The sequence below is a fragment of the Phoenix dactylifera genome, unplaced genomic scaffold, assembly GCF_009389715.1.
Source record: "Phoenix dactylifera cultivar Barhee BC4 unplaced genomic scaffold, palm_55x_up_171113_PBpolish2nd_filt_p 000007F, whole genome shotgun sequence".
Lineage (NCBI taxonomy): Eukaryota > Viridiplantae > Streptophyta > Magnoliopsida > Arecales > Arecaceae > Phoenix > Phoenix dactylifera.
Genome location: NW_024067666.1, coordinates 2415450 through 2427831, shown reverse-complemented (window position 1 = coordinate 2427831; position 12382 = coordinate 2415450). Strand labels below are relative to the sequence as shown.

Sequence of the window (12382 nt, the reverse complement as noted above, 5' to 3'; positions counted from 1 at the left end):
AGCTCCATACTATATTTGAGTTGATTCTCGATGTTCTACCAAAAGAACAAAAAAAACTCAGGAAAAGCACTCTATACACTCAATCTAATGCCCTTTTATTCACAGACAATCGGATGAAGACATCAGAAATAAGTGTCCATGCGAGCCACCAGCTTATGTAATGGATGCCAGCCTCACATTGCCAGCTTAAAATTTTTTTTGCTGTATAATAGAAATAGAAGATTAGATATCGAGCGTGTGCAAGAATTATAGACTAATGCGCAATACCTTGCAAGCCATGGAGCTTGGAGAGGATGGGAACAAAGAGAAGCAACCCGCATCGACGGTTTCTTTTATGAACTGCAAATATTGATTTTGAAAATACAATTGCAGGAAGCTCTTCTCCACTCTACCTTGGCATCTCCAATCAATAATTTTCACAGGCAATGCATCAGCCTAGAAAAAACAGCAAGCATAATTGGTTGCACTAGTCAACCAAATTTTATTCTTTCATCCAATGGCAATTTTTCAGCTGGTACATATTTACTAGTTATTAATTTACCATGTTACATTTGGTAACTTAAAATTACATCACATGCTACGGGCAAAGAAGATTACTTCAAAATTGATGCAACACCAGCAAGAAAATCCATTGCTTATCACCTGCCTGCAATGTTAGCAGGCTTGCAAGCACCTAACTTGAAGCCAGGCTGATAGCCCTTGACCATCTCCTGCAATGTCATTCAAATAAAAATGAGTTTATAGGTGAAGCTGAGCATTGAGGTCCAGAATCTCTACTTAGTTAAAATACAAAAATAACTATGGGACGAAGATATAGAATAGCCCGATGATTTGCCTCTGTTTACATTAAGGAAACAGTGGCTGGTACTGGAGCCCCATGTTCTCGGCAAATCCCATCATCAAATTAAGGTTCTGTATGGCTTGACCAGATGCTCCTTTTACTAAGTTGTCAATCTGCATAGTGAAGAACAGCATTTAGTGCATGTGGCATCACAACTTTTACAAAAAATGGCTAATAAACAATTTGTTGTTTAAAAATGTAGTAGGCAAGAAGATCGATGACAGCACATACGGCAGAAATTATAATTGCTCTCCCTGGAATTCGATCTTGGAAGACATTCATGAAACAGTAGTTCGACCCCCGGACATGACGTGTGTGAGGGACAGAACCCTTCCCCAACAATTTAACGAATTCTTCGCCCTGGAAGAGAGAGAATCATCAAGCAATGAGAGGGAAAGAAAAAGATATAGCTACTACTTTTCAAGAATACTAAAAAAATCATACATGTGGTCAACATGAGATGTTGAGATATTACAAACCAATCAGTTGTTATTATTGGCAACGATGCTAGCCATTCCTACTATATCTCCAATATTAGCATCAAAGCTTGCACTTGTCATCTGGCCTCTCATGTTTACTAATATGCCCCACTATCTACAATTCTTACCCAAGGGGATGGAAGCAAGAGAACTGTACCTCCCAAAAGTGGTAGTCCACATATCAAGCAGCATAAATTATGGAACAAAGAAAATTTTAATTAGATGCTATATCACAGATGTCCATGCTTCCTTGCATGGGCATCACACATGCCAAGCCAGTTTTTTATAAGAAGATATACCATCTATTTAAGAAAAATCAAACTGAAATGAAACATAATAGGTTTTCTGTAGGCTCCTAAAACAGAACAAGCAAACAAGTACAATCATGTCTCACAGACACTTGACCTGTCTCTCTAATAAGCAAGGCAATTTATCAGCCATCACTAAACTAGTTGACAGATTCTTGAGACTAAGTAGCCACCAGAAAAGCACTTTTATAACAGGTAGAACATATAGATAAGAAAATCATAATTTCATTCCCTTGTTTGGATAATTCACTTCCCTCTGTTTTTCTCTCTCTAGAACATTGTCTAGAAAGAGAGATGAAAGAACATCTAAGAATCTTCTTGTTGCATTTAAATATATGCACAGATGTATTTCTGTGTATCAAACATCATATGTACATTTGTACAACTGTATGATGCAATGTTCGTCAAGAATAAACCTACATATATCAACTTAAAGACTCAGTAATTTTCAAACACAGTTTTCTCAAGTATAATTTAAATAATTATTTACCAAGAGTTATTATATTGTAGCAAATGAGAAAAAAATTGAATTAGGCATACTGCAAGCAAATTAATTATTTATCAAAAGACTAGAAAGTTTCCTCTAGCAACAAGTTTCTATAGAGGTCAATTTAAAAGCTTCTACTACTTTTGCACATGTCATACGTTCACTCTACTTTGTTAACCAAGAAGAAGCTAAAAAGTATGTTTATTTATAGAAGATCTGTTTTTTCTTTTGATTATAGAATGGCGCAACCGCCACAGTTAAATCTTTCCTGCATACATGCGAGATACATCAAAAGAAAGTATATCCTGTAAGTCCAAAGATCTAGTGTTCATTCATTAGACTACGAATGCATAAATGTTATATAGAAATTAAGTATTGCAATGTAAACATTTTTATTTTAGACTGACCAAAATAAACTCTCTCATATTCAAGTTGACCATGAATATTTTTTAAGGTGGATGCACAAAGTTTGAGGCTTAAAGTTTCCTTGAACAGATCATTTTCATGACCACAGTTGCACATTGTGTAACTATGAAAGACTGACAACTAGTATTCTCAAAAAGAGAAAACACTGAAATTTTTCTCAAATACAACCAGAGCATAAAGACCTCTAGAACATTTTGCAATCATTGAAAAACCACAAACTTACAGGAAAATTTTATAAGGATTTGAGTACAGCAGATGTACGGATCTAAGTGTTGAGGAATGAGGAGTGTCTCCACATAGAAGATAGAATATCAAATATGATGATCATGAATAAGATGGTAAAACCAGGAAGAATAAAGAAGAGGGCCTTAAGAAGCATTAGATAAGAATGAGCAAATACCTAAGGTATGATAGTGTGTTTGTCTGTTACCCATTCCTCAGCAGTCTTATCATATCTCCCTTCCCATTTCGATATCCTACCCGTGTGAACACCATCTTACTCTCTTATCATAAAAAATATCTCCAGCCAAAACTTCAGCCACTATCCTCCCTCACATACCCACCTCCATTATGTTTGAGTCATTAATTATAGAGCACTCACATCCTAGACTTCAACTTCAACAACCTAGTCATCCATTCATCTTCCTATAACACCAATATTCTGCTTCCTCTATTACCTTAACCCCTCTTTCCATGCATCTCTAATCAACCCAACCCTATAAACACAATTCAAACATCCTGTTGACCAACTTGGACCTTAGTTATCTAAAGCGACAGCAGGAGCTGATTCTGATGCAAGAATGGGGAAGTGGATCTCTCAAAAAGATTTAAGAAAATGCTTACGAAGTGGGTTCATATACAAGTTTCCAGATATTTTGAAGCCAGCGCAGCACCCCCAATAGAAGTTTCTTGCTACAGAGACTTGGAGATAACTAATCAGATGGTCAATATTCAATGATTGATGAAATATGATTCCTATTCCAGGTAAAAAGAAGCTACAATAATGTTCCATAAGATGGTTATTAAAAACCAATTGCTCATAAACTTAGGCTAGTTGGTTTGGCTTCATGCCCCATGAAGAGTGATATACTTGACAATGGTGTATGATTCTTTGTTGACATATACGGTAACTGCATATCAAATTGACCATTCCAAAGAGGGTGCCTACTGGTCGATTGGTAAAGTCACTCAGTATTGGATACTAGCGACCTGGGATCCATCATGCTCTCACCCTGATTTTTGTTGGGCATCCCCATTCAAAAAAATTAACTATTAAAAAATAAATATTATCATAGCTAAAAATCTCATGTTTACACATCAGGGCCTTCTAGCAATATAACATATTAAAAATACAGTTGATTATGATTCTAAACATACATGAAGAATAACTGGCTGAGAGTGAATATTCAAATAGTGACAGTAAAAAAGCCACATTCCTATCAGATGATGATGGACATACCTCATAAGTAGTCTTCAGTTGTTGGTACAAGTCCTCAATAGTCACCCCAGGTGCCATTTGGACGTATATAGTTGACTGCATTCCACGGCTCTGTTGAAGATGTACATGCCAGGTCAACAACTGAACTTGCTAATATTGACATTGAAAGGAGTATAACAATAAAAATTAAGATTGACTTCAACAATATACGTAATAACCGAGTTGAACGTTTACCATAGGCATCAGATGAGGAGTGAAGCTAACTGTGACTTTAGAATGTGAAGCATCAGACAGTCCTTGTTCGATTTCCGGAACTGCAATAATAAAAGGAGAAGTATGGCACCCCCATCTAAATCCAAAAGCAAAAGCAAAACAGCATTGGTGCTTTTAAAGTCATAAATCCCATGATTCAAATGAAGAAAGGCAAAATTTATACACCAGAATATTAAAATTCAGATCTTTCCATTCATAATCAGGAGGGCTGCCAAAAAATTTTAAAATAAAAGAAGGAAAGAAGGGGGGGAACCTACTAAGTCATTACCATAAGCATGTATATTGTACCTATAAACTTTGCACTAGCAGCTTTTACAGATTATAGGCTGCAACCAGATTGCATACAAGAAGTGTGGAACCTTCTTCTTCTAGCTATTTAACATTAGTTCATTTCAATTTGAACAACTATAATTACCATTTGCTTAGCTATTCAATACACAAACACAGGCATGCACATACGATCACCCAAATGTGCACGCGCACACGCACCAAATCAAAAACGCTCCTTCACAATACCAATTTAGCATTCCGTTATGCTCTCAAAAATCCAAATTGGATTTGCAAATAACACTAATCTTTTTTCAAAACTCTCCTTTTGAAATATTTTTAATATTTGCCTATACAAGTAAAATAAAACTTAATGCTACACCTTGATATAAGGTCAAGATAATTATTGGAAATTGCTCGCTTGTGCTAAATTCCATTATCGTGGCCAATAACCTCTAAAAGTGACTTTAGATATAATTTAAAGCCAGTGCAGCCTCATAATTGTCCTTATTTATGCATATCTGAGAGCTTCTCCCAACATTTTGCTTTTTCTAATTTCAAAATTTCAGTAACTAAGATCCTTAATCATAACTTTCCCATTCTATAGTTACATCATTAGTAATGAAGCCTTCAGTTCTCCATCCATTAACAATAATTCTCTATGTGCATCTATTACATCAAAATATGCATCTTTTTCATGTATGGAATTTATTAGATGATAGGTTAAATTAATTATCATTTTCACCATATGATGTGACAAAACTGGAAAACTGTCAAAGAAAATGGCAAAAAAAAATTGCTTGTACAAAATATTTATTGATAAATGATGCACATGACAAGAATGATCAAAGTGAAGGCTCTGAAAAATCCAAATACGAAAAAAACACAGCAAATAAAATACCATGGCGATGCTTGGTAAGTCCATAAGAATGAATGCCTTCAGAAATTTCAGTGTAAAGGTTTGCCTCCTTGGCTCCACGTCCTGTATGACATCCAATATTATATTCTGCTAAAATGATGCTGAAACATCTACATTTTGCAGCTGACAAGTTTCGTTTATTGGTTTAAGAACATAAGTTTGAGAAACCATGATGTATTTGAACCTGCTCCACTGACACCAGACTTTGCATCAATAATGATATTTGTCAGTTCTATCAGGTGAGCCTGTACATCAAGCAAAATTTAAAAATATATCAAATGCCTAGACCTCTGAAAAATGTAGCATTTCAAATGCAGAATTAAAAAACCTTAACCGATGATTGATACTCCGGTTACAAATTTATTAATGTTAATCTAATCATTCACTTTGAATTGTTCTGGATAAAAGTTCATCTAAATTAGATTTTGGATATGTTTAATAGTAAAATTTATATAATGTAACATTTAATAGATAAATATAATCAAAAACCTAATAAAATGGGCAAGTGCAAAATGTTTGAGGAGGTTCCAGTAAGAAAAGGGGCTCGAGTGCAGTAAGGAAGAGGGGAATGTCCAAGGATATAATGAGAACTTTATTTTTATATAGATCTAATAGGTATTAGTTCAAATTTTAAGGAACAGATTTTTTTTTATCATACCTTTCCATCTTCTGTTCCAATGAAAACTATTGTGCTACTTTTTAAATCTATTTGAAAGCTAGGGCAAAATGGCAGTTGGAAAGCTAACAGTTCTTATTTGCAGATCTGTGAGTCTAATTCTGCTACCTGTTGGATTAAAACCAATATATGTTCACTACAATGATATGTTATATAGTTCAAACCTTGATCAATGGAATGAGAGGAAGTTGGATGGATGTTGGATAACATCCAGGGTTTGCAATAAGACGTGCATTTCGGATTTCATCCCTTGAAACTTCTGTCAGCCCATATATGGCCTCTTTCTATATCAACAAGGAAAAACATTAGCAAGAATTTCAAAAGATATGCAGTGATAAAGCTTAAATAGCACCACTATCCATCTTGCACAAAGGAAAAGCAGAAACAAGAAAATCACAAAAACTTGCCTATAGATGTGAAGAACAATATTGAACCAAGAATATATAGGTCAGACCAGCAAAGAAGTTAACCCATTGTATGCAAGGAGGTCAAGATCGTGCAACAACGTAATAACGGATGAGGTTCATACTAGATCAACGGGCCAAATACATTTAGAATTGAACATTGCCTTAAAGCAATACAAATGCAACCTTGGGAAAAAACCAAAAGGAAAGAACCTAATCAGTACAGCTGACCTCCTTTTTTTCCAATTTTCATATTGAATTTAGAATTGGAGTCAACAATCTGCAGCACATATAGGTTGGCCAGAAGAGATTACTAAATTTCATCCAAGGGAAGGAACTTAATATCGATTAAGATAAAATCTAACCTAGACTCTTAAAAATATTGCCCATTGTTCATGCAAATGCTCGGTACAGGGCATATAATTTCACTAGGTAATACTGTCAGTCATAGTTTTATCAAAAGTCATTTAAAAACAGCAACAGCCCAACAACTATATCTTCAAGAGGTCTTGGATTTTTTCCACATATACCTCCTGATTGCCAAGCTCATGGTGCAATGAAATGGTGAACCATAAATCCCCTTCCAAATATGTAAATACACTAATGAAATTGATACTCATACAGCCCAGTATTGTAAACAAATTGATTCTCATAAGAGCATAGACTAGTCTGCTTTACTAATGAAACGAGGACCTCAATTACTGCAGTGTTCCACTAAAGTTACTGTGAACAAAATGATAAATTAGAGGATCCAACTATGATCTTGAGTAAGGACCAGGAAGTTTGACATTGCGAAGAAAGAAAAAAGGAAAGGAGTACCTAAAAGTCACAGAAATGCATATATGAAAATTTCGCTACTTCAGATTATGTTCATTTTTTATAGCTAAGTTCATGCATTCTCATTTCTTTTCCTGCACTTTCCTTTTCAAGCTTCGATTCCTCCATGACAAAGATAGCAAATCATGTATTATCATCAAAATATGTCATTTGGACCCAAAGCTAGAAAAATAAAAGAAGCCAGCTGAGGTGTCACTTGTACAAGCACCTGAAGCACTGGGTCACAGATACAGCCAGTGAACAAGTTGAAGAAGACAGGAAAATCTATTACCAGCAAGCTTCGTTGGCTGTGAAGTTGGTCATTATGGATCAAACTGGTGACCAATGAGATCTACCTCTTGACTTGATAAAAATCATCTTGATCGATGCTGAGTTTCTTGCCAAAGGCGACTTTATGCAAAACATAGGCCTTCCAATGTATATACTTGTCTTATACAGTTAAGTATAATGTAAGAAAACACAGCAAATGTACATGAACCTGAGTCTCTATCTGCAAATTTAGATAATAGAAAATGGACCATGATTATTTTAGGTGGCCAGCTAATAAGACGACAGGAACTCTCATATGAACAATATCAAGTCAGTTGTCAGAATACTGCTTGAGATCCTTCCCAGACATCAAATACTAATCGAACTCCATGAACTGCGATATTCACAAGCGCAATATCAAACTGATAAAATTGATAGAGAAAACAATACACTCCAAAACCCTGTTTTCGACAGATTTTTCCTTTCCTGTCATAAACCCAGGAGTTCATTGTTGTCACATAAATAGTAACATGTATATACAATCATGAGTTTACAATCCAATATCCAACAGAGCAACCTTAATGCATAACAACATTACTTTTCAAAAAATTAATAACAAGTTACTCGGAACATTTTTCTCCCTAATTGCCATTTTCAGTGACTAAATCATCATAGATAACAAAGAGGAAGCACTAACAGCACAACTGAGCATTAATAATTGCAAAAGCAAAAGAATACAAACTAAAACTAAGGTGAAATTGTAATACGGAAAGCAAAATGCAATCCGAAAAAAAGTAACAAAGTTACCTGCAATTCTGGTGCTTTATGAGGAAGACCATACCATTCTTCATATTCATCAATATCACGCAGACGAAAATCCTGTAAAAGTGTTTACTAACTGTAGTGACCTCTCACAAGAAATGAATCTAGAGATAATCTAGTATGCATTCATAAAATTCATATGAAATTGCTAAAAGGTGCACCCGAAGCATACTGCAGAGAGATCAACAATCTTCAGCCCCTTAGGGAGGCCTTTGATGATTTCCTGTGAGAAGAATAATATGTCAGAAAATGAAACGAGCAGATTGTCTATCACATTCATAGAAAACTACATCAGATTTTCTAATTTCTTAAAAGGGTCCCAACCTAGACATTTAAAAAAGCAATGTAAAAGAACCTGTGTTGTTCCATGTGGCAAACAACAAAATACAGCATCCACATCAGAAAAATCTGCATCTTTAACAGCAATCATATCAGGCAAGTCCTGCAAATCAACAGATAATCTGACATCAGCCTATCACTTGTTCCACCAGAATCATTCAGCATTGTGTTATAAAGCCATGAGGAAGAAAAGATTCTACGATAAAAAATATATCAAAACTCCTCCAATATGCAACTGGTTATCAATCATATATGACAACTGCCAAAAAGAATACCAAACTGGTTTAGCAATCCTGCAAACTGAAAAACCAACCCAAGTTATTTTACTTCCAAGATTCATGTCTCCATGTCAATTCCTGAAAGCAAACATGGGTACATCTGCTGTTTTTTCAAGCTCAAGGATTCAATACTATCATATAAAGGTAAACTATACCAAGAACAAATAGCCTTTTCAATTACTGAGGTCCAATACTAGATCATTTGAGAACATATTAATGGTTAAACCAGCAACTGAAACCTTAAGACAAAGCAAGAGGGGAGGGAAAAGAAGGATAAGAAATGTACCTGTGTGATCAAGTGAGGAAATACCGATCCAATTGATTGACCAGCTTTTCTATCAGCAGTCATGAGCATAATGCCAAACTGAGGATGGTTTGCCAGGAGCCGAATAATCTGTCAAACAAAATTGAAGAACTTGCATGTCACTGGAAATGCTCCGAGAGAGAGAGAGAGAGAGAGAGACCCAAATCTCAAAACTGAAAACCATGCAGATAAGAAAATCACAGCGTAGTAGTTATAGTCTGATAAAGTTCAAACAATAACAATGAAAGAAAATAACCTATAACAAGCCACCACCTAGCATTATAGATAAGCATAACAGTAGGACTAGAAAATTATATCTTGTATAGTTGTATAAGGTAGAGCCCAATTTCTTACAAGGCCATGCCCTGCATAGTTTGATTACTTCTACCTTATCAGATGGTTAAGCTGGGTTTGGACCTATAACTTGGACTTACAGATCAATCACATAACACATTGGCATGAAAGAATTGTGAAACTTCTTTTAATAGGTAAAAGGCATCATTATTAATCAGCTTATCAATAATTGTACACTAGGAGCACGACAAGCGATAATGACACAAACCCAGCAGATTGAAACCCAAAAGATGAAGCAAAAGAAGAAACAGCTGTATATCCAGAATGAAACAAAAGCATAAAGGAATAAAGAAAATTTTCTATAACTAATATCTACAAAAAATTGTCAGCAAAGCATCGTCAATTATGATTTTTCTTGCACATGTCATCTTTATGTATACAGATAAGTAGCCTCTATATAAGACATATATAGTTTTCAGCACTCCCTTAAATTCTAGATCTTCTCGTGGCACACCCAAGGCATCAAAGGAATCATCCAACCTCATACATCTCAACACACAAGATTCTTGGACATCCATCTACCGTAGCCTATTCCACTTGTCCTTACCAAAGAATTATACATCTTTTAGAGAAAGATATAGCTCAAGCTTCAAAATAGAGTCTACTGCTGACTGATCTTTAAAAATACTAAACAACTTCAGAGGAAGGATATTGCAAAATACTGCCAGTGGAGACCCAGATTCGGAAATCTAATGATCAGCCATGAACATTAATGATTTAGAAAAGTGAAAATCAGAAGAAAGGGTATTATTCTTCACATTTGTATATGCTGCATTTAGAGAATCAAGTACTCAACTACTTCTTTCCTCCCTACATAATTTTTAAACCAATTGAAATAAATCTTCCAAAATCATTATCTAATTTAAATTCTATCGGTTACCAGCTAAAAATTCCAATAGAAAAGGAGTAAAAACGGATTTAAAAAAAAAAAGAAGTATGCCTCGGCCCCAGTATAACCACTGGCCCCCAAGACCCCAATTTGGACCGTTTTCTCTGATTTCTGTGTCTTGCCCTTTGCAAGCTGCAAGCTTTGCTGCGACGAAGCCACGGATGCTCTCACCCGAAGCACTAATCCACTCCGTCTCCTTACTTTCAGTCTCCCCACTTCGTTCTGCTAATAAAAATCAATTCCTTTTTACTTAAAGAAACAATATTTCCACTTCCCTTGCTTATCCATAAAAAACAGTTCGCAATACCGACCTTTTGTAGGCTTCCGACATCCACAGAAACTGCTCCCAGCGCCGCCGAGCTCATTTCCTCAGAAACAAAGACTGAACAATGAAAATTGTAAGCTCTTGTTTCTGTTTCTCCCTCTACAAGCCCCGATTGCTTATATAGCAGCAGGAGTATCGGATTCCCCGTGCAAGAAAGAGAGAGACACCAACTCTCAGATGGTAATTGGAGGTCGAGAAAAGAGTACGGTTCCAAAACGGTGGAAATCTTGGAAAAGATTCCAAATGCGGCGAATAGATTACCTTCTCTCGAAGATAAGATGCTTTTGGGAATGATTTGGACGTTGATGGCTGAAACCCTAGACCCAGATGGAAGGAGAGCACCAGGAGAGAGGGAGAGGCGAAGAGAGGGCCAGCATTTGGCCCCTCGCCGCGCTCAAGCGTGGAAGAGTCCGATAGGGACTCGCGAACCGGGCCCCGGGTCCGCTGAGAACCACCACCAACGATCCGACCCGACCCGACCCGACCCGGAAAAATCAAGCCGATCGGAATTGTCCTGATTCACCTGGACCTGACTGGACCGGACTGGGCCCGACCTGCTCCTACAATGGCGGCAAGGCGGTTCCGCCTGGTACCTCCAATGTACAGCAGGGAATGGAAGCTCCAGCCCGGTGGTCGGAGTTGGAGACTTCGGCCGTCTGATCCTTTTCCAACAGGGAAGGGAATCGGCCCAACGTGATAGAGAAGGGAGCTGCACTCCTTCGGTCCTCTTTCTCTCCGCGTATCCCCTGTGAGGCTGTGAAATAGGGGCTGGCGATGACTGAAACAGGGGCTAGCGACGTGAAACCGAAGCAGCAACGGGATCGACTGAAGACCAAAAACAGGGGCAAGGACTTCCATTTGAGTCTCGAAAATTAGGTCCTCGGTGAGGGGATCCTCGCCGTGCGAGTGACACATCGAGAGAGGCCCTGGATGCAGGCGGTGGTAGGCGGCGAGATCCACTTCCAGGGTGTGTTTGGCTCATGACCAGATGGGATCGCCTTGATCACAACTCCAGTAGGGCCGGATTGCTGGATCTGGTTGGGAAATGGAAAGCCCGCATGGGTGCGTATTATGTGGGGAATGAAGAAGAAACGGTGAATATATCATATATTCGTGAAAGACGTGGATGTTGGGCGGGGAAACATCACTAGGAAAAAAGGGCAAAGAGTAGTTTGCAATTGCACCGTGTCGATCATCTGATGGTGTACGTGGAAATTAAGAAAGGAACCTAAGAGTGTTTCCAAGTTGCTGTTGCAGGAGATCGATCTTGTTCCTGTAAGTACTATAGCCAGCAGCTGGCGTTAGCCTTAAGAGACCTCAGAAGCGAAAGTATCAGCAACTTGGAAAGTGAAGACTCCCTCTTGTTTTCGTAGAATCACGCTGCATGGCCATGCAGCATTCCGTGACTTGACTTATAAAAAATAAAAATAAAAAAAAACTCATTCAGTCCGCTAAGTAATATACCTG

At 37.2% G+C, this 12382-nt stretch overlaps 1 protein-coding gene across 4 annotated transcripts; it reads right to left on the bottom strand.

Annotated features, from left to right (window-relative positions):
• Window positions 1-438: 438 nt before the first annotated feature.
• LOC103709234 (probable N-acetyl-gamma-glutamyl-phosphate reductase, chloroplastic) lies at window positions 439-11371 on the bottom strand. Of its 4 annotated transcripts, none has more exons than XM_039115741.1 (15): window positions 11177-11371; window positions 10902-11030; window positions 10642-10815; window positions 9330-9437; window positions 8782-8868; window positions 8599-8649; window positions 8412-8483; window positions 6279-6398; window positions 5623-5683; window positions 5421-5501; window positions 4214-4293; window positions 4001-4090; window positions 1073-1201; window positions 846-954; window positions 439-710 (listed from the first exon to the last, which is right to left on the bottom strand). In XM_039115741.1, the coding sequence occupies exons 2-14, from the start codon at window positions 10953-10955 to the stop codon at window positions 847-849; spliced, it is 1215 nt and encodes a 404-aa protein (XP_038971669.1). In that variant the 5' UTR covers window positions 10956-11030; window positions 11177-11371; the 3' UTR covers window positions 439-710; window position 846. The 4 variants fall into 4 exon arrangements, with proteins under 4 accessions (XP_038971669.1, XP_026661276.2, XP_026661278.2 ...); XM_026805475.2 differs by having other exon boundaries at window positions 10902-11059; window positions 11177-11302; XM_026805477.2 differs by having other exon boundaries at window positions 836-954; window positions 10902-11312.
• Window positions 11372-12382: the final 1011 nt, after the last annotated feature.